We start from the raw sequence: 24,529 nt of genomic DNA on the forward strand, positions 1-24,529 counted from the left end.
GATATTGGGACAAATTTGAATGAATTCAACCGAGCTTAATAAATAAAGCTCTCACGTGATGCTTTCGACTTCAAGTTCGAATAACTTGACGACTAACGTCGATAGTCCTTACAAGGAAATGTTTCTCTCTTCAAGCATTCCGTTTACAACTTTACAACTTCCTTATATACAATTTCACAATATCATATGTATTTGAACTAAAGTTTTAATATAGAATCTTTGAAAAGTATTGGAACGCGAGTAACTAAACTGATTTTTGTTACGTAACATCTATGGTGTTTTAAAACAAATCTTTTGTGGGATAAGTACAAATGATCGTAAATTAATACATTTTGTATAATTATTCCTTAGTGATTAATAAAGACACTGTACAAACTCCACTGACAAACAATAATTATAATATGTAAAAATGTTGTTCAACATTTGCGCAAATTTGTTTACTTGAACTTCCAATGTTGTACGGGGGATCTAAAAATTGTTCTACGAGGTTGTCCATAAGTTCTGTCACTCAACTTTCGGTAGTTTTTGATACTCCCCCTCCCCCTTCCCTTCTTGTCATAACTTTGTAACTCTTTAGTAACAAGTCCCGTATGAGTCTTCGCTAAACACCGCCTCACCCCCCCTTCCTCCTCCATAGCGTGTCGTAGTTTATGGACGTTCATAACTTTTATGTTATTGAGTTATGGAGTTCATAGCTTATGGAGTTATGGAGTTATGGATTTCATAACTTTTGGTATTTAGCGTTTTTAAATCAAATATTATCACTGGTTAAGACCCCCGTTTCTCTTTTTAAAATTATATTATCAATTAAAAGGTCCGGCTTGATATGGGGATATTTCTATCTTTTTGTAAATGGAAAGATGAGTGCTCATTAGGTTTTTTATATATTTAAAATTTTGAATTGGTTTAAACTAATTCAAAGAAACTTCTTTAATTTCCTTTATCTTATTTGTAATAAACATATTAAAAGTTTATTAGATTAAAGTAAATTTGTGTCATCTGCTAAATTTATTGTAGTTAAGATGATTTATGAAGTTCCTTTATTAGTGTACCAATTTTATAAATCGGTATTCTAATAAATTGTCTAGTTTAACAATTGACGTAGTTTATTGAGACTGACTTGTCTGAATTTTGACGTATTTTATGCCATTTTTTTACAATTACCCTTTAAATTCATTTTTTTTTAGAGGCTGACACCACGTGATTTGCTAATTGGAATCAAATAAATGCACCATTATGCACTTCATAAAAACCAAAAATCTTCGTCTAAAAAAAAAAGTAGATTAAGCGATCTTATTACAATCTCGTCTATCAACACTTTTATCCCATAACCTGAAACGCAAACAGATACGGCTGTATACAAATATTTTCTAAAAATAGTGCATTTAAAAAAATTATAAATGGCATAAGGCTATCGTTAATCTCTATGCATTTTTAAATCTAGTTAATACTGCTTACTACAATATGACATAATTATGTGGAAGTGGCTAGGAGTTCATGATGGCAGTAATAATGATGAAAAAGAGAATACCAGTTCTGTGGATCAAATAGAATCAGAGGAACCTAGAAATGAAACTGAAAAAAAGAAAGAAAATAAAATAAAAGACGTTGCATCAAATTTTGGAAGTATGCTTTTATATATTCATTAAGTATGCTTTTATGTGTGTTAATATAGTAGATACTGTTTATATATAATGGTAATATATAATAATAGTTAACATTATTTTGTGTGTGTCAAAACTCATAAGTCTTTTATTCAAAGTTTATACTTGGCAAACATTCTAGTGTCTTGTATGAGATCTTTTACCTCATTTTTTCTTTAGTTAAATCTATTTCTGGTTGACTGGTAGTTTTTAGCAAGGCATATAAACATTTTGGTAGTACCCAAATTGTTAAAATTATTTTTCTTTTTAAAAATAATATCATTATTTCCTTACTATTTGAGCAGGATTTGCTTCCTCTTTGCTCTAATGCTTTTTAAAATCAAATTATTTGAGAAAAACAATAAATGTTATTCTCAAAATTGCATTTAAATAGTTGTTTTTAATTTTTCAGCTTTAAATGTCTTTAAAGTATAAATTTTATATCTGATTGCAAATTTTAAGAGAGTTTTCATTTTTTTTAATAGTCAGGGAGAATTAGAAACATATATTTCTTAGAGTTTAACTAAACAAATAAATAGAATATTTAGCAAGTAGCCTAATTAAGAATTATCAAAAGAATTTTTGGATGTAACAAAATATAATAGGTATTTGTAAAAATTTCTTGAACCTTGACCCAACAGTTGTTTTAACATTTTTACTAAAATAAATATGATCTATAAATATTATTTTCAAGTTTAATAAAATAATAAAAATAAGTCCTTTATAAATTTAGCGTCTTTTTATTTAGGTATGTGAATTAAAACTTTTAGATTGATCAAAATCTAGGTTGTTATATATCATTAGAAAGAGCATAAATTCAATATTTCAAAATTGAAAAAATTATAAAAATCAAACTATTCTAAAAAAAGTTATGACGTTTTAAGTACCCATTTTTGATACTTTGTATCAAAAGATAGATATAACAATGGGCTAGAAATTTGCAATAATCTCTACCCACCAGGCATATCAAGGGGGCTAGAGGGGGTGCTAAACTACAATCTTAACCACAAAAATTGCATATTTTTTTCTATAGAAGAGCGCTTTTTTTTTTTTTTGACAAATTAGTAATTTTTATATAGAAACAGCTATTGTAATTTTCTTTCAGACCACTGCCAATTAAAAGGTGGCTTTTTATGGTATAGTGGATATGGAGGTGGTAGTTTAACACACCCTATTATCAAAAATATTTCATTGTATTTAAGAAAATAAATCTACCATAAAAAATAAAAATTATATTGACTACTTTACAATGTATACTAAAAGCACACAGTCAACTTGAAAAGGGGAGAAAAGGGTGTGTTCTCTCCTCTCCCCCTCCCTCCCAACCTTAAAAAAAATTAAGTTTATAACTAGATTTAAAAAAAGATTTAAAATGATATTATATTTAAAATGATCGATTTTAATTTAACAACACTTTTTACAACTTTACAAGATGCATCATAGTCATCCATTTTTCAGAGGAATGAGCTTGTGACCCCCTCCAACCTGAAATTTTTTTTTTTAACTTTTTTTAAAATAACATTTTAATCAATTTGTGTCTTGGCTTTTATTTAATGATTAAGATATAAAAATCTATTAATAAAACTATATAATAATCATTATTAATGATAGACACGACATGAAGATAAGCCAGAGCTATCTGTCTATCAAAAAAATTGTTTCAATACTTCTTGTGCCTTATTGCAAGTCTCACAACTTACAGTACTTTTTTCTGCAAGTTTCACCAGTACTTTTTTTGCAAGCCCTAACCTTTGCAGTACCTTAGTTTGCAAGTTCCACCTCTTGCTATACCTTTTTGCAAGTCCCACTGCATGCAGTACCTTTCTTTGCAAGTTCCACCACTTGCTGTACCTTTTTGCAAGATTCACTGCACGCGGTACCTTCTTTGCAAGTTCCACTACTTGCTGTACCGTTTTGCAAGTCCCACTGCTTACGGTACCTTTCTTTGCAAGTTCAACTACTTGTTGTACCTTTGTTGCAAGTCCCACTGCCTATGGTACCTTTTTTTTACAAGTTATAACACGTAACATAATAGAGGTGATATCATATTGTAAATTCTCTTATTTTAAAAAGTGTCATATACTTTAAACCCCTCTAAACATTAGCATATCAAAGCAGAATACATATCAAAGCAGAATAAAAATGTAAAACACATTCACGAATTAACAGTTATATCATTTAATAGTATATTTTAAGAAAATTCTGGTTAGTTGTTTTCTGTAAAAAATTAATGGAAATTTGTTTTCAATATCCAGTATTGCAATATATTACTAATTTTTATGTATATTGTTGATTATATTAATAATATATTTAAAAAAGTAAAATAATAATGAAAACTAAAAAAGATTACTGACCCATTCCCATTCTACTGCCATCTGCATCTAAACAAAGTTAATAAAGATTAAGTTTTTTAAAACTATGACATATAGCAAGTCACTAGTTTAACATATATCTTGGCTGTTTATATCTTTTATAAAGAGTTAATAAAAAGTAAAGAATATCTAATTAATAAAGTAACTAATTGTTCTAGCACTCTTTTTAACATTTAAAAGTTGTTTAAAAAATGTAAATATAATTAGTATTGTTTTTATTATTTAGTATATTAATAATATAACTATTTAGAGTAATATTAAGAAATACTTATTTTAATGTGTACCACTTAAGCATTACAATTAATAATGCGTAGGGGATATATTATATTAAAATACAAGCTAAAAGTTTCAAATCCTTACTGTAACCAACAACAAAACTTTCAATTTTTTCATTTGTGGAACTCATTTTATCTAAATCGTATGCATTATATATATATATATATATATATATATATATATATATATATATATATATATATATATATATATATATACATATATATATATATATATATATATATATATATATATACACATATATATACATATATATATACATATATATATACATATATATATATATATATATATATATATATATATATATATATATATACATATATATATATATATATATATATATATATATATATATATATATATATATATATATATATATATATATATGCATATATATATAGTGATCGACCGAAACCGAAATTTGAGCTGAAACCGAAAGTACCGAAATTTCGGTTCAGTGAAGCCGCAGCCGAAATTTGTAGAAGAATGTATAAAATCCTTAACCTTTTATGATCACCAAATTAAAGCAAAAAAAGCTATTTTACATATATCTAAGCAATCACCATGAAACATAGTTTAAATTTATAATATGTCAAGACATTTCAATAATTAAAGGTAATAATTAAAGTATTTTCTCTGTGGAATACATTTTTTTTCCTGTTTTCTGGCAAAAGTTTGTTTCTTTCATTTGAAAGAATGTCTCCAGCAGTTAAAAACAACCTTTTTACTTTGGTAGGTGTTGGTGGAGGTCTAAAGAATCTCTTTGCTACTTTTGCCAAACCAAACTTTGCTTTTAATGTTGTTTTCTAATATAAATCTATGAAACTTCAGACCTTCTTTGGAGTTTGAATCAATTTTTGAGATATTGTCAACCCAACCAGGCATTGCAAATTGCAACATTTCAGCCCTCTGCCGTTTTGTTCTGGTGTCAAATAAGGGTATTGTTCTTTTTTTAATTGTAATAGACTCAACTTGATCTGAAGTTGGTATATTTTCAGGACTGCCGGTAGTTATGAGTATTGCTTTTTCAGTTTTTTCAGTTTTGATGAGTATTGCTTTTTTTCAGTTTTTATGAGTATTGCTTTTTCAGTTTTTTCAGCTTTTTCAGACTTCTTAAATGTGATGAAAGTCCGCTTAGTGATTGAAGTTTTGGATTGTGCGATCCACAAGATATTTTCAAATTGCAGTTGTTGCAAGTTCCGTATTTGAAATCACTAGATGCCACGGTAAAATGATTTCATAAACCAGTTTTTTATCGATTATTTTCTATTGTAAAATTTTAGTACTGAGAAACTTTTGATGAAACTATTGGTTTGGGTTGCCTTACTTAAATGTTAATTCATTTTAAGAATGATTTGAGATTAGTAACTTAAAACTATTATGTAACGTGATTTCAATTAAAATTTCTACAATTGTTATAAATAAAAATTGGTTTACTAACAAACGATCACAATTAGGAAATCGTCATGATCCCACTCTAAATTAAAACTTAAAAAAAATCTTATAAAAGTTTCGGTTCATTTTAGTTGCAGTTTGAACCGAAATTTCGGCCGAAATAGGAAAAGTAAAAAAATTGTTGAAGCAGTAATTTTGGTTTCGGCCGAAATTTGGGCCGAAGCTGAAAGTTTTCGTTCACTACATATATATATATATATATATACATATATATATATATATACATATATATATATATATATATACATATATATATATATATATACATATATATATATATATATACATATATATATATATATATATATATATATATATATATATATATATATATATATATATATATATATATATATATATATATATATATATATATATATATATATATATATATACATATATATACACACTTTAGTTACTAAAAGTGTGGGTAAAAATAGAGATTGTATGTAAATTTTTCAATAAAATTTAGTAGGCGCATAGAAAATGTGTAAACTTAAGATAATGTAGAGTTTAAAAAAATAAATCATTTCTAAAAAAATAAATCATTTCTAACTTTTGTTAGTATAATCGAAAACTATACATTAGGCAAGTGCAACTATTCTAGTTCTCAAAAAGGTCTAATAATTAATATAAAATTCTTTAAAAAAAGAGTACAAAAGACTTCGCTGGCAACTACAACTTCTTACAACTACTACTTACTACTTCGCTGGCAAAAAGCCAACTTCAAAAATTGTGGCACAGAATTTTAGCACAATATCGGTTCCGTAAAATTCGGGTTTCCGCATACCTACTTTATTTCTAAAGAGAAAATTAAAGAAAAAAAAAAATGCATTGATGTTTTAACTCACAACTAAGTAGCATTTGACTGTTATCATTTAAAAAGTTATTTTAGTTGTTTTAAAAGTTACTAGTAAATGATCAAAATGATGATAATGCATCATTAAAGAATATTTCAATATAGTTATATTAAAATTACTCAATATAGATAAATATTTTCTTTTTATTGTTATAATTTAAGTATAAAAAAAGAAAATGATTATATATTGCATACCTGTGTTAAAAAATTGTTTTTTGAAAAACTTTAAAATAATTTATGCAATGACCAATTACAGTTGAAAATAGATAAAATGAATGATACTTTGATCAAAAATAGATCAAAGTATTATTCATTTAAACTTAAGTCACAAGCATGCTCTTTTTTTCTCTTATTCACAGAGATAAATATAAAAATTTTTTCTCTTATTCAAAGATATAAATATAAAGGTATTTTGAATTCAATCTTTTGGTACAACTGGTTTTCTTGTTATAATATTTTTTTTTTGTAATTTACAAAAAAATTTTACCAAATTTTTGCATTAAAATTGAAGTATATTTTTATAGTATTGATTTAGTAATCGATTGGTGTATTCTTATCATATTTTTTTAATCACTAAGTTTTCTCTTACTTGAATAAAAATTTAATTTATTTTGAAAATGTTAAAAATCTTTCTGAAATAACTCCAAGCAAGAGAGACAAACTATTATTTGAAATTTTTTTGAACATAAACTTGAACGAGCTTGATACTTTTAGAATTGTTTTTTAATTGCTCAAATGTCACATAACTCAAATTTTAACAAAATAAGTCATAACTTTTTACAATAAATAAAGTTTATTTAAGTATTATCACATCTATTATTTGAAATTTTTTGTATTTATATAAATAATACTTTGTATTTATATAATAATGCTATAGTGTCTAATAATCAATCAAGTTGCTTGGATTGCTCTTTATTACATTATCAAGATCTTTATTAGTAACATCCTAATTTTATAAAAGTTTTCTTTCATATTTCCAGCAATCACAAAAAGAAGAAATAATTTAATAACCTCAACAAAAAAGCATAATGATTTTTTACTGCCTTAGTCTATTTAATATGCAATTGTTGTTTTTTGCCAGGCACTAAAATTAACAAAAATAGTTTTTTTTGTACCATGGTCCTAAAATCAAAGTTTGTGCTCAATGTAGTTGTTTTTAAAATAATTTTAACAATAATATATATTGATTTAACTAAATTTTTATTTTTTTTGGACTTACTACGCTAATTTTCACTTTTTTAAATAAGATACTGATTATATTCTGTTTGATAAATTTATTTAAAATGCTCTAAATTTAAGCTTAAATTTAGAGCATTGTATTTTTAAGCTTAAATTTAGAGCATTGTATTTGACTTGTATTTTTGCATTTTATATCACAATTTATACCCAAATTTTAAATAAATTTTTATTTAAATAAGGTATAATTAACATTAAAATTTAAGAAGTACAGAAATGCAATTTAGAATGGATCATCCTTTCAATGATATTAGGATGTAAAAAAAAGAGTGGGTATGGGTGTCATCAAACCAAGTTTCTCAACTGCAGCTAGAAGAATGAAAAAAGAACATTGCACAAGATGGTATTAAAATAGTCCATTTATCTACATTCTGATGTTAAGTTATTTTGATTGGAAAACTATATTTAAGACAATTAAAGTAAAAAAATAAAATGTGAACAACTGGTAAGTATCGCATTTGTTGTTTAGGCCTTCTTGACTCTCTTTTCCTAGTAACAATCAATATAAAGAAATATTGCAATTGATTGATTAATATGATATTAAATCAAATGTTGATGGGTTATGCTTTGGCTCAACAGGGATTAAAAAGCTTAAAAACTGTTAACTGAATCATTATCGATTTAGTAAATATATTATCCAGCTTGTTTGCAGGACTATCTGATGAGACTAATAACCATATACAAAGACTGTTACGCCATGAAAAATAATGGAGAAAACTTCAGCAAAATGATAAAAAGAAATATAGAAATTAGTTTATATAACATTAATTTCAAGAAATACAAAAGTGATCAGAAAACTTTGTTTCTTTTGTAGTCTTTTTTGTAAGATAACTAAGAAACCCAGTTTCGATTTTTATTTGCAAGAAAAATTTAGTAAATTTTTAAAAAGGGAAAAAGATGTGTGTAAAGAATAGGTTTAGGAATCTTCAACTAATTAACTAATTAAGTAACTAATTAATGTAACAAGCATTGTATCACATTTTTAACCATTTTTGATTTACCAGAATAAATGCATTTGAATACAAGTGTTTTTAATATTACAACACAGGCCTTGTTAAGAAGTTTACACAACTCACATTTTATGTACGAAATGGCGATTTGCGTATGCCTTCAACAGTTTAACGTTAAGCAAAAACTGTTTTATTTTTGAATATTTAAATTATTTTTTTTATATAGTTTATGTGACATTTATTCAAAAAATATTAAGTTATAAAAAAAAGCATTTAACCACAACTTTAGATTATTTTAAATAACTGTGATTGTTTTTAACGATTTTTTTTAAAGATTTTTAATTAAATATGATTTTGAAAATGTAAATTTAGCTTTAAAGGAATTTAAAATAGTAAAATGTAAAATGTAAAATTTAGTTTTAAAGGAATGCAAAACAGTCTTGCAATGTTTGTTAGAGAAGAAATTAAATAAATTGTCATCCAACATTTCTGTGTTGTCAGAAAGTTAAAACCATTAATTTAATTACAAATAAATTGTTTTTTTATAAAAAACCCAAAAACGCAAATTTAATTGACCAGAATGTTTTTAAAAACGTTCTGAATGTTTTTAAAACACTCTGAATGTTTTTAATAATATAAACAATGTTTTTATTTTTATTTTTTTACTGTAAATCATGCGCGGAGTGTTGCTACATCGACTATCTTATAGCCTGACTTGCAAAGGAGTGCTGCTACATCGACTGACAAATAGCCTGACTTGCAACAGAGTGCTGCTACATGGACTATCTTATAGCCTGACTCGCAAGGAAGTGCTGCTACATCTACTGAGGATTTGGTTGGGGCAGGCAGTCTATCAAGTAATAAAAAAAAAATTCTGGTCTTGCATTTTAATTTTTTTTTTATGTCAACAAAATACGGAAAAACTTTCTGACAACCAGTTAGGAGTTATATGCTAAAATTAATTTTAGCATATAACTCCTAACTGGTTATAATTAGCATATAACTCATAACTGGTATTAATTTTAAAATTAATTAGTTATAAAAATATTTTCTCTAAAAGCATTGTTTTTAATGCTGTTTGTATTTGAAACTTTTTCAAAAACATTGTTTTTATACATTAAAATGCATGAAAAATTAGCTTTCCTCAAAAAACTAAGCAGTTATACAAAAATTCCTCTAAGTGATATTTTAATTTGCAGTAATACACCTGTCTCTACCAGTCCAATAACTCAATTTCAAAATCGACCTGCCTTAATATATATATGTGTATGTATATATATATATATATATATATATATATATATATATATATATATATATATATATATATATATATATATATATATATATATTTAAACAACTTTAAAAAGTATTCTACACAATAGAGTGCTCAATGTTCTTAAATGAACAGAGCAATTATATTGGTAGTATAAAATCACTTAAAAATTTTTTCGATTTAACACTGTGTTTCATCAACAAAAAAAAATTTCTGATGAATCTTTGTTGATGAAACACAGTGTTAAATGGAAAAAATTTTTGTTAAGTGATTTTCTACTACTAATATATATATATATATATATATATATATATATATATATATATATATATATATATATATATATATATATATATATATATATATATATATATATATATATATATATATATATATATATATATATATATATATATATATATATACACACATATATATACACATATATATACATATATATGTATGTATATATATATATATATATACATATACATATACATATATATATATGTGTGTGTATATATATATATATATATATATATATATATATATATATATATATATATATATATATATATATATATATGTGTATATATATATATATTACCTATGTATATATATATATATTATATATATACATATATATATATATATATATATATATATATATATATATATATATATATATATATATACATACAGTGAACTCTCGATATCTCGAACCTCCAAGGGACCTAAAATGTTTGAGTTATAAGAACATTCTATTACACAAACTTTTGCTAATAATTAAAAGCAATTTGAGTTATCAAAAGTTTTGATCTTAAAGGTAAAAAAAATACATTAAAAATTAAAAAATGTTCTAATGTCACTCTGTCTTAGTTTTGAAGAAACGTCTCTATCGAATATAGTTGAGACTGCATTGAACTTTTGTTGAAAATCTTCACCTGTAAGACTGAAGGTCATATAGTCATACAACATTTGCAATGCCTCCCGAATATCACTAACATTTGGGCACTGGATCGATTGCATTATCATCCTTATCTTCCTCGTCATTAGCATCATGTTCATTCGCTGCATCTTTAACTTCTTCTATCAACTGTTTATCTGTAAGTAAAGGTTCTGTGCTAATTAAGTTTTGATTTGCAAAAAAAACATCTTCAGCTTTTTTACTTGGAGGGTAAAAATTATCAAATTTTTCTATCTGATTTTAAACCTCTTTAAAGGGGTTGTCGCCTTCATCCTAATGGGCAAATTTATCTGATCTTTGGAAATTCCTACTTTTGCAAAACAGTTAATTATGGTGAACGTTTTTACTTTTTGCCATGCAAAATCAAGCATTTTCATAGCATCTAAAATCAAAAGAACAGGAAGATATTTTCTTTTATTGGTAGCTACGACCAGCCTTAGCAATGCCAAAGATCTGTAATAAACTTTCAAAGAGCTTATGACTCTCTGATCCATTGGTTGAAGTTGTTTAGATATGGTATTTGGTGGTAAAAAAATGAGCTTAATAGATTTTAGATTATCAACTGTCGAGTGTGCTTACCAGTTATCTATTATGAATGCTATTTTATTCTTTTTGTTTGTAAACTTTGTATCAATTTCTCGTATCCACTCTTCAAACAGTACGGTATCCACCCAGCTTTTATTTTGATTTCTGTATCTGCAAGGTAAGTGCTTAACTGCTTTGAAGCAGCGAGGTGATTTTGATTTTCCTATTACTGCTGTGCATATATATGTCTCAGATTGAAGATTTAGTGACTTATTAAGTTGCATACGAAATAACAATCCAATTCATCTGCATTATAAATTTCATCAATTTTATACCTGGATAAAATTGTAGGGAAAGTTGTTTCCTTCCATGGTGTGGTCATTTCAGCTGTACAAGAGTTACATTCTCCACGCACTGTCTTGAAAGAAACATTATATCTGTTTTTCCAATGATCAAGCCAACCATCAGACACTTGAAATCCATTTATATTAATTTTTTCAGCAAGCTCTCTGACTTTCGTTTTAAGAATTGTTGCTGATACTGCCACGTTTCTACTCCTTACATTTAAAAGCCATTTAAAAACAAGATTATCTAAATTTGAAAATGTTCCTTCTTTAATTCTAATATGTTTTGACTTGTTCCCTTGCGTCTTCATATATTTGAAAATTTTTTCTTTATTTTTGATCCATGTTGACAGCGTATTTTTCGGAATGCTATATTTCATAGCAACCTGAGACTTTGACAATCCTTCTCCAATTTCCCTTAAAGCAGCATACTTTTCTTTAATTAATTTAAATTGTGTTCATTTTTCTCTTTACAGCGACAGTAGCCATAATAAAATGTAACCACAACTTTTTTTTTTCATAATATTGCAACGCATGTTAGTATAACTTATGCTATAAACTAAATTATCAAACTATTATTATCAATAACATTGCAATATAAGGGCTTCATTGCGATTTTTTTATTATTGTTCTAAAGTTCAACCTGGTCTAACTTTTTCCAAAAAAGTACCAGGTTTAAATTAAATGTGTAGCCTTTGTAAAGTTAGAAAAAAATTTATTAGCAGTAATGTTTCACTTTCTTTAAAGGGATCCCAGACCTCCGAGACATGTTGTGTTCATATTAAAGAGAATGATAAAAAAATATTTAGACAGCATTTTTTTGCTTAATACTAAAGTCAGCATAATATAGTCTCAATCTACTGACTTAATAATTTATTCAAGTGTGTTTTATTCTGAAGAGTTTTAGTAGATGACATCATCGACTTTTTGTTTTTCATTAATACTTAAAACAAAAATAATTATTAGTAGTTTGTGACTTTGTTTAAATTTTTAATCTTAACTAATGTTTTTATATTAGTGTTTCGCTAATATAAAAACATTAGTTAAGATAAAAGTTTTGATTTTATTTATTTATGAAAATTTTTTTATATTCAGAGCGTTTTTGAAATGTTAAACATTGTGGTCAAATTGTCAAAATAAAATATTATTTGCGTGGTCATAAAGTGGCTTACTTCTGTATAAGTCTGTATATATATTATATATTTATATATATATATATATATATATATATATATATATATATATAATATATATATATATATAAATATATATATATGTATATATATATATATATATATATACACACAGGGGTTGTTTTAGATCATTTTCGGCAGCGCTAACCGTATTTGGGTGCCGCCTAAATTAAAAATTGGTGACCTTTTTTTTTTCTTTTTTTTACACTTTTTATGATAAATATTGTTTTTTTCACAAAAAAACACTGATTTTCGGCAATATTACCACTAAATTTTGCCGGGACGGGGTTTTATAAATATATATATATATATATATATATATATATATATATATATATATATATATATATATATATATATATATATATATATATATATAGACACATGCATATTTTTTTCTGGTTTTATGTCCATGGTTTCACCCTGTGTAGTTTAGGTTTCTATAATGTTGTTTTTAGAATTTTCTTTTTTCTAGGTAAAATGCCTAACCAATACTAAACAACCTTACCTGACCCAATACTGGATCAGTTTAATGTTTAGACTAGCAAGGTTGGACATATGAATCAGTGTTTTTTAAAAGGGGGATTTGCTCAAAACATTTTGAGCAAATACACACTTTTAAAAAACACTGATTCTTATATGTATTATTAAAATCTAGTTCAATAAATTAATTTATATAATATTTGAAACAATATTTATTTTTCCAGGTTATCTTTATACATTTGCAGATGCTGCTGCAAAAACAGCAGTTAAATTGAAAGAAACAGTAGATAGCAAGTTGGAAGAGGTGATTTTTTAGAATTTTTAAAGTTTTTATATATCACATTTAATGTAAAAAAAAATTTGATAATAATCAATTTTTTTACTTCCAATCAACTAATCAATCTATTAACTGATAAATCAACTAATTTACTTCCAAAAAAGCAGGAATCACCATTTAAGTTGGGAGTCACTAGAAAACAAAAAATATTATTAAAGAGCATCAAAATGGTTGACAAAAAACTTAAATCAATATCACAAATTTTAATTTTTCAATATTAAATATCAGAAGTAAATTGAATTAAATAGGGAACATAACTTTAGTAAAAATATTGTTAATTCAAAAATTTTAACATTATTTAGTCTGTGTTTGCGGTGCACAATGTGACTGTATTGAGTATTTGGTCATAGTATTTGAATCATAAAGTTTGACATGCTAGTCTTCTTCATAAGCTTGCTTCATAAAAGTTTTTGAAATTACCAAATCTTTTCTTTCTAACCGCTTTAATAAAGTCATCCTTGAAGGCCATTACTCTTTTTTATTAACTTCTGTGATACCTCAAGGTTCTAACCTTGGTCCTGTTTTGTTTCTTTTTTACATTAATGATCTTTTTGACAACCTTACATCTAAAGTGGCCCTATTTGCTGATGACTCAACTTTATACTCCTGTCTTGACAAAAAATCTTTTCTTTTCGATCGCTCAGAATTTAGAACAAGCTCAAATCTGATCTCACTTTTGTAACAGATTAGGGCTTGCAGTGACTTGTAAATTTCAACTCCAACAAAACTAAGATATTTACAACTTTCTACAACTTTCCAAGTCTTCTATTAACCATTTCCTTGCTCTTTAGCTTTATTCTTTATTTTCTAGTAACTCCCAACTTAATAGTGGTTGCTTGCAGCCTTGTTAGGAGTGAATCTGAATTAAAAAAAATTTTTTTGTGATTATTTTTATTTTTAATTTTTTTATTGATTAAAGTTGGCATTTTAAAACTTAAAGTGAGCAGAATAGATTTAATACCATTGAATTATGAAATTATGAAAGAATTTTTAACTAGCTTTTTCTGCTCTTATCCACAGTTAATTTATGGAATGTTATAGCAAAGTCTTCCTACTCCTAGTTTCCTTCACTGCTGTTAACTCAAGTAATATGTTTTGACAGGTATTATTGTTTTATTCACAGAAAATCTTTATGCTATGTCCTTGGCTTTATCTATTCTTGCTCACTTCTTGCTCATTTTATAATTTGTTTCACTTTTTTCTTTGAATCTTTTTTGCAAATTCTTTATTTTTCCCATTGAGCTTATTGTCTGGTACTCTAAAAATAAATCTGAAAGTAATTATTTTTAGAGTATGGAATTATTCTGCATCAATGTGTAAAATGTCCTTACACTTAAGTTTGTATTTTGCTACATTTTTTTGTTTGTTTGTATTTTGCTACATTTTTTAGTGGTCTTGTAGCGTCTCTTGTAGCACAAGAGACGCTAGCACTTTAGAGCAGTGCCCATTGTAGAATTTATAGAAAAGAGAAGTAACATGATGATCTAATACAGTCTTCTCCATTTGAAATTTAATGTCAGCACACAAAAAAGTGCTGGCAGCATGGTCATTTTTAAATTAACCTGCGCGATTTAAAAAATTCTTTTTTTCCTGCTATTTAAATTAAAATAGCAAAAAGAATGCTTTAATACTAGTTAAAATAGTTTTAAAAAAAACATGGGCAAAAGTGCTGACTAAACGGAGAACCCTGGTGATAATGGTTGGAGGTTGGCTGCAAGAGGAGGTCTAACTATGTTTACAATGCGTTTTTGCACCTTATCTAAAAGAGAAAGAGAATGATTCAAATATTCTCTCCAGATGTGGCAACAATATTCCATACAAAGAATTTAAAGAGATAAAGAGTCTGGAGTAAGAAAGTGGTGAGCACAATAAAGAGATGCAACCTTTGTTGATGCTAATTTTGCAATGGATTCGAAGTATGGTTTCCAAGAAAGATCGGAAGTAAGAGTTAATCCTAGAAGGTGAAGGGTAGATAACTCCTTAAGTGCATTACTGTTCATAACTATAGGAAGATCTAGATTGTTGCAATAATGATTAGCTGAATAAAATTGAAACTGAAAAATGAAACTGAAAAACTGAAAAAAAAAAAAGAGTTTTCTTTGAGTTTAAGTTTACCCGCCACTGAGAATTTTGCAATGGGTAAGACTCAACAGAAGAAAAGATACTTTGAAGATCTCGAATATTAGTGAATGATAGAGAACTTGGTGATGACAATGGTTTTTTGTGTTTTATAGTTTTTGGTACTTTAGTAATTTTTGAATTTGTTACAGAACTTGACTCAAAGCACAGATAGTTCTCAGTGCACTATCTAACAGTCCAAGCAATTGCCTGTTTACTATTTATAAACTCTGAGCTGTTACAAATGGCTTCAAATGTTGCCTAGAACTATTAAACTATGTTTTAGAACTGTACCCTCATTAGGAGATAATGAATGATTTGCCTAGTAATATAAAAGAGACAAAACAAAAACCATGCAACAAGTTAAGAAGATCCGATAAAATCTAAATCTAAAATGTGATTGGAATTTTAACAAACCGGACCGGATAACCGGTTTTGGGTTAGAACTTTCAACTATGGTTGAGCAAAAAGCTCACCCATAGTTAGCAAAACCATAGTCACCCATAATCACCCATAGTTAGCAAAACCACAGTCACCCATAGTTAGCAAAACCGGATATCTGGTCCGGTTTTTGCTAAAATCCGAATCCAAATTTATCAGGATATCCGGTTTTGGTCACCCCTACTCAAAATAGTCTCAAGACTATTTAGAGTTCTTCACCTTAGATACGATGATAACCTTTTTTTATTGACTATTTTAATTATCATTGTTAAATTCAGAGTTTTAACACTATCATTAGAGTGACAATGTTAAGAATTTCATGAGCCAAGGTACCACTACCATAATTTAAAAGTCATTAACAAAATTAAAATGTGAGCTTTTTACTTTTGAATTAGCAAACAAAAGAGAGCTCTGGATATTTTAAATGTTTTTATTCTTAATTATTTATATCAAACTAAATAAATTTTTATTTAGCTTTATGGTATACTTAAACTATACAGTTTATATACTAAACTATACTAAACTATACTTAAACTATACAACTAATTAATTTTTGTTTTTTAAACATAAAAATAATCTCAATCACTACAAATGAAAGTAACAAGTTACCAAATAAAAGTTACCATATTCTGTAATCAATCAATCAATATATCCCAATCTGATGTCATTTTGTAAGTAATGCTTACTGAATGTAGTTGTAGTTTTTAAGAATAAACTCAAAGTTCAACATGTTTAAAAAATTTAAAAAATTGTATAATTTATGTTTTAAGTTGGTAAAAATTGTTTGTTATACAGTGTGGCCTTTATAACTTTCACAAATATAAAAACTTTGTTGACTCCTAGTAAAATTTACAAATGTTTATATATTCAAAATCAGAATAAAACTACTCATTTTATATGTGTTTTAAATTTGTACCAAATAAAAAATGTGTTCTTAAGTATATTATACATATATATATATATATATATATATATATATATATATATATATATATATATATATATATATATATATATATATATATATATATATATATAGAAAAAAAAACTAAATAATTATAACACTCGATTTATTTAAAACATTACTCAGAGTTTCACGCAAATAGCGATCATCAGATGTTACATATCTCAAAAAAACAACGTCAAAAAAAATATATTAAAAATACAGAGGAGTGTCTTCTTTGATGACATTAAAGTTATTCATCATATATTTGTTTTCATGGCGACACTTAGACGCAAGTTCGTTTGGCTTATTTAGTAAAGGCAATGGGGATGAAATTATATGATATTTTTCCATCAAGCATAAATTACATGACTTACCACCAGGTTTAAACGGTTCAGCCTGGTCTAAAATTTTCCACAAAAGGACAGGATTTAAACCTTTCTTTTTAACACTCCACACAAATTTAGAAAGTTCAGTAGAGTTTGACCCACTTTCATAACGAAAGGAATTATTGTGCTTGTAAAGGCGATCTTTAAAAGTTTTTTCTGTAACCCCAATATAATATCTGCCTTCATCTTGCGGATTTGTCTTAACATTACATAAATAGATGACATTTTTAGTTAAACATTTTTCATTAAGTGGACATAAATTAATCTGTCAGCAGTTGCACGTTGGAGCATTAAGGTTTGAAGAATTTGATAAAATTTTATTGTTATGTGAAGTGATGATGTTACAAATATTGGGAAGACAGCTATAGATAACCTTCAGGTTGTTTCGATTAAACAGCTTATGGAATTTATGAGATTTTAAGAAGTTTCTATCGATTAAATTTAAGAAAAGTTTGGCTACGTTTGTCTTGACATTAATTGAAAACGGAGGGTTAAACCAAATAATATTTCGTGCACGTGATTTTGCAACTTTTATAGAATCATTGGCAAATGCAGTAATGTTTTCTTTAAATTCACTAGACTTGAGGGCACTGTTGTAAAAAGTAGCGGCTCGATTAAAAACTTCATTACTTGAAGATATACTTCTTATACAATTAGATATCATTGAGGGAATAGCTTAAAGAATGTTTGGAGGATGGTTCGAATTAACATTGATATATAATGGGATGTCGCCTGCTTTTCTATATGGCTGATAAGAATTGTCAGACAAGTTGAGCAAAATGTCAGGAAAGTTAACAATTTTTAAATTGAATTTATTGTTATATTTAGTTTGAATTTTTCTTTAAAAAGAATGATAAGGTTTTTCTTTATTATTTCCGATTGCGGTCCACTAATACTATTGAAACAGCATATATATATATATATATATATATATATATATATATATATATATATATATATATATATATATATATATATATATATATATACATATATACATATATATATATATATATATATATATATATATATATATATATATATATATATATATATATGTATATATATGTATATATATATATATATATATATATATATATAAAACATATATATGTTATATATATATTATACATATATATGTTTTATATATATACATATATATGTTTTATATATATATATATATATGTATATTTATATATATATATATATATATATATATATTAGTAATGTACCAATGAATAAGGCCAATTGTAATAATAAGGTTTAACGTATGTATATTTAATGGTAATATTTTAGTATTAGGTATGTAATTTGCATTTATAAGCTGCCCCTATGCACAAGTAGTGGCTTGGCCTATAAGCTAATTTCTAAAATGCCAACATCAGTTAAACCTTATCTTTTACTGCTGACTTAGATGAGCAGTGTGAAGTCATACTGAATTAGCCTGCTGCCGGGCCCTTTTATACATTCATTGGCTGACAAATAGCCTGACTCGCTTCAGAGTGCTGCTACATTGACTGAGGGTTCGGCATGGGGCAGCAATCTTTTTATTTATTATTCTTCGTTTTTTCTTCTTTTTCTAAAAAAGCTGTATCAATTTTGATAAGCACAAAAAGTGAGCAAATGCTTACATAAATAATAGTAGATATATATTTATATTATTATTTTATAAACATCAATAAATACGAGTTTGTCTCAATTTATTTTTTAAAAGAAATTTTTGCTGGATTGTTGTGTCCAGCGTCTTCAAAAGATTTTTTTTTTTGTTTACTTTTCTTCAACATCTTGAAAAAAGAGCACTTAATACAGCACTGAAAACCAACCCAGTTATTGATTTAAAGTTATTTTATAGATACATAGATGGCAGTTATGCTAGAGTCCCAGGCTGATCAATTTATGACAATACTTAATCAACAGCATCCAAAAATACAATATACTATCAAATTTGAAAATGACAAAAAAAACTCTAAATTTCCTAGACATATGCATAATAAGTAACAAAAAAGGTAAATATGAATTTAAAATGCACAGAAAAAACGCAATTACTAACATTCAAGTTAAGGCAACATCAAACTATGACCCACAAATTTTGAATGAAATATTCAAGGGTTTCGTAAATAGAGCATTTAATGTATGCAGTCCAAAACATATAGAAAACGAACTGAAATTCCTTATTCAAGTATTTGTCGAAAATAGCTACAAACAGTCTAATCTCATAAAAATCATAAAAGAAATAAAACGAAAGAACAAAAAATCACATGTGACTACTAAAAACATCGAAAACATCACCAGTACATATCTAATGATTTCATTACCTTGGGTACCAATATTGTCTCCCAAATTACGTAAGGTGTTTAGGAAGGCAGGATATAAAACGGTCTTAAAATCAAACCTAAACCTTGAGGCAATATTAACATCAAAAAATAAATCCAAACTACAACTGAACAGCCACCCAGGAGTCTACCTTATTAAATGTCATTGTAGCAAAAAGTATATAGGTGAAAAAAAAATGCGAATAAAAACATGCATGCAACAACACAAAAATAGTACAATAGGAAATAAAACAGAACAATCTGCATTAGTCACATACATGAGACATTGTACACAACAAATTAACTGGGACAGTTGCAGAACTCTAAAAGTTATATAATTTATAACTTTTAGAGTTCTGCAACTGTCCCAGTTGCAAGTTGCAACTGTCCCAGTTGCAGTTGCGTTTAGAGTTCTGCAACTGTCCCAGTCCCTATAATAACAGGCCTTGACATCACACAAAACACCATAAAAACTTAAGGCTGATTAAACTTTCATTACTTTTATTGATATATTTTCATATGAGGTAAGGTGTAATGGTAATCTATGTTTTCTAATAAAAATCCCTAATAAAAATATAAATATAAAAAGAAAACCAAAAAACTGTTAAAAAATAATTACATTTTTTGTATTTTAAATTTCATCAATAATATCAATGTGTTTAATTATATATTACAAAGATAGCTGTATTTTTTTTGCTTATAGAACATAACTAAAAAAAAAAGATTACAATGAAAATCACCAACAATGAAAAACACCTACAAAAATCGATTCGCACAAAAAAAAGTTTTATCAATATATCTCAAGAGGGTGAATATTTAAAAACTCAAATATATTGAGAGACATAAAGGCTACAAAGGAAAATAAAATATATAACAAGGAAGTAGCATAATAAATTACAAAACTAATTTTCACATAAATTACGATAGCTTTAGTATTTTTGTTTTAGATTCTTTGCTACTGCTGGGAGTGATAATAAGTGTGTAGTTCTTTAGCAAAATATTAGAATATATTCTGTATTGTTTTTTTATGATTTTAAATTTATATTTCGCTGCTATGAACTAAAACTGAGTAACACAAAATGTTCTGCATAAAGAGCCAGTAGCACTTTGAAAAAAATAAGCAAAATATTGACAATTGGACAAGAGTATCAGAAAGAATTTCTGCCTCTGTTTAGGCTATTCAGATAACTTGCATATTTATTATAATAATAAATATGGCTGCATCATCATAAATTTTTATTTTGCTTTTTTGCCCATAGCTGGCTATGTAAACTAGAGCCACTAATATAGATTTATTAACTGAGCTTTCAAGATCAATAAATACAGCAGTACCTTCAAATGCTTTATTTTGAATCTCTGGATGCGTTCTTATGACAGCTACTGTTTTTTCTCAAAAAATAGATAAACAAAACTTTGCAGATCATTTTTCTATTGGTTTTGGATAAATTTAGCTGTAAGATAAGAGTAAGTTTAAAAAGACGCATTCATTTTTATATAATTTTTTTTTGCATTCATTTTTATATAAAGTTTCCAAATCACTCCACTTAGCCAAAGCCAGTTCTCCATTGTGAAAAAATTGAAGCTCACCAGTCTTTTCTATAAATCAATTGTTCTATATAGATTTTAAGAGACGTACATAATCATATAATAAATATATACCTGATGTTGTTAACCATGGTTTACTATTAACTGTTTTAAACATTTTAAAATATGGTTGATTTACATGGTTACCATCAGTAATTATTGCTAGTGTCTTACTAATATCAATATTATTTATCAACAGTTTTTGACATTGAATAAATTGAAATTCATAGGAAAGATTTGCAACAGGTTAAGCTCTACATATAAATTCCAGGCCTCTTAAAAGATAAATCATAAATAATAATATAGTTTTAGCAAATTTTTAAGGGTAGTTTATTGCATGTCCAAACAAAGCACCTCTTTGGTATAGTAATGAAGTTTTGACATGAACTTCATCAATTAAAACTATTTTAATTCTTTTCAATGGATCTTAATTCATAAAAATACTATTTATGAAATTTAGGTCCTCCATTATTTATATAGCTTATTTTTGAAGTCAATCATGCTAAAGTCTGTATACTTGGCAATATGTAGTCGATACACAAACAATTGTATAAACTTCATTGCATAGCAAAATACTCATATGCTCTACCTATAATATTTGGAGTATATAAAACTTTACATACATTAACTTTTCTTATAGCATTAAGGTGCTCAAATAGAATATTTAACTGATGTGAACTTTCTTTAATCTTTAAAAATCTAACTCCTTCAAGTAAAGCTAGGTTTTTTTTATTAATTTTAATTTATTTACAGTTAAAGATGAGACTTTACAGGTTGTGCCATTATGGTAAGCTACAAATGAATAATCATCGAAAATTTCTTAAAGAAATAATGGAACACCAAGTTTGTACATTTTTGATTGTATGTGTAAACTTTTTTCATTAAGCTGGAAAACAATAACATCGTTATTTTGACTTAACAAAGGTTAAATATTGTTAAATATCAAATATAAGTTCATCCTCTTTTAGAAAAAGATTTAACTTGTCTGGTAAAATATTTTGAAAACCACTTGAAGTTACAGTTTTTCTAGCTTTAATTGCTGATGGGGGTAAACAACTAGGCAGAATATTTTTAAAAACAGATTGGGTTTAATGGCCATTGTTTCCCATAATTGCTTTCAAAAGGTTTTACCTGACCAATGCAGTCAACATACTGCTGTATAGTCTGAAACAATAAGATCTGTTCTTGGGATAGCATCACTATATCTTTTTCTCTTCTGTGGATTCTTTGGGAATTTATAAATTGATATTTTAATTGTAGTTGAGTGATAGTTTGATTTGCAAAGAGATACACAGCATTTTAAAGGCACCTTATCTATTAAAATCTCTGATCGTTAGTTTGATAATATTATCATCTTACAATGTTAACTTTTACAATTTGAAGTTCTAATATATATCTAATTTATAAACCAATCAAATTTGAAAGATTTATTAAAAAAGCGCGAACACCATCTTTAGTCTAAAGGTAGAAGATAAAAATGTAAACACATAAATATGCCTTCAGTCAAACAGCTTTATTCTTCGATGTGAAGGCCTGTTATTATAGATGGCTGTGATATATATATATATATATATATATATATATATATATATATATATATATAATATATATATATAAATATATATATATATATATATATAAATATATATATATATATAAATATATATATATATATATATATATATATATATATATATATATATATATATATATATATATATGTATGTATATATATATGCATGTATATATATAGTTTATATTTACAATATAAAAAATACATTATACAAAGTATTCTTACTTACGTTTTAATATTAGACAGTGGGTTGTTGCTTTTATAATCTTTTCAAATATAAGATACAAACTTGATTATTTAGATTTATGATAATGATAAATAATAGTAACTTGCGATAAAAATGGACAAGGGAAAAGGAGACTTGTATGAGTTGGATAAAGACTGTAAGCTGAGATAGTTAAAAGAAGAAATTGTTTATTATTAAAGCAGCTACGCTAGTAATGTCAGGTAATTTCTGTTTTGCAAGAACTTTTTTTAATATATATATTCTTCTTCTGCATTTTAGACTTAATCATTAGGTTGCTTTCATAAGTTCTAAATAGAATTTAGTTCAGGAGATTCCGAGCCATTGCAATACAGTGATTTTATTTGTTTTAAACCATGTTTTGAGAAGTTTTGATGTGTGTTGAAGTATCCAGTGTAGAACTTTTATTTACAGAAACTAACAAATTATCATCAAGAATTTTTTTATTATTACCTAAATGTAATAGAGTGTCCCAATCCAAAAAATCCCCTGAAAACATCAAGCTTTTGCCACCTTATTTTATTGTTTCTATAGTACGCTTTATAATACACTATTAATCTTTCGTTTTTCAAGTGTTGTTGTACAGTATTTTCTAAAATACTTAGATGAGATTCAATAAATTCAATAAATCTTATGCGCTATCAAAAGAAGACATCTATCAGTCAATGGAGTTCAAAGCTTGTCTTCTCTCAGATTCAAAAGCAAAGTCAGGTTCAAAGATTGTCTTTTTTATTTAAAGACTAGTCTCACACAAAAAGTATAACTAATTAGATAATCTTTAGAGAAAAGTAGAAAGTAGAAGTAAAAAAAAAAGTAAAGTAGAAACCTTTACAAAACTTTGATAAGTATTTAAAATAAATTGTTATCAATTTTTGATTTGGTAAATAAAAGCGTTGTTTTCTTAAGAATATATTTTTTGATTTGATCAAATAAAAACAATAACAATTAAACATAAATAAAATGAGTAATTATAATCTGATTTTGA

General features: G+C 26.2%; 1 protein-coding gene across 1 annotated transcript in view; it reads left to right on the forward strand.

Annotated features, from left to right (window-relative positions):
* Positions 1-1,210: 1,210 nt before the first annotated feature.
* Positions 1,211-24,529, forward strand: part of LOC100197635 (synapse-associated protein 1) — a 44,932-nt gene continuing 21,613 nt past the window's right edge. Inside the window, exons 1-2 of the mRNA XM_065793988.1 lie at positions 1,211-1,626; positions 13,828-13,907. Coding sequence (XP_065650060.1) covers positions 1,476-1,626; positions 13,828-13,907 — 231 coding nt within the window. The 5' untranslated portion in view covers positions 1,211-1,475. The remainder of the gene's footprint in view (positions 1,627-13,827; positions 13,908-24,529) is intronic.

Source organism: Hydra vulgaris, chromosome 03 (genome assembly GCF_038396675.1).
Source record: "Hydra vulgaris chromosome 03, alternate assembly HydraT2T_AEP".
Classification (NCBI taxonomy): Eukaryota; Metazoa; Cnidaria; class Hydrozoa; order Anthoathecata; family Hydridae; genus Hydra; species Hydra vulgaris.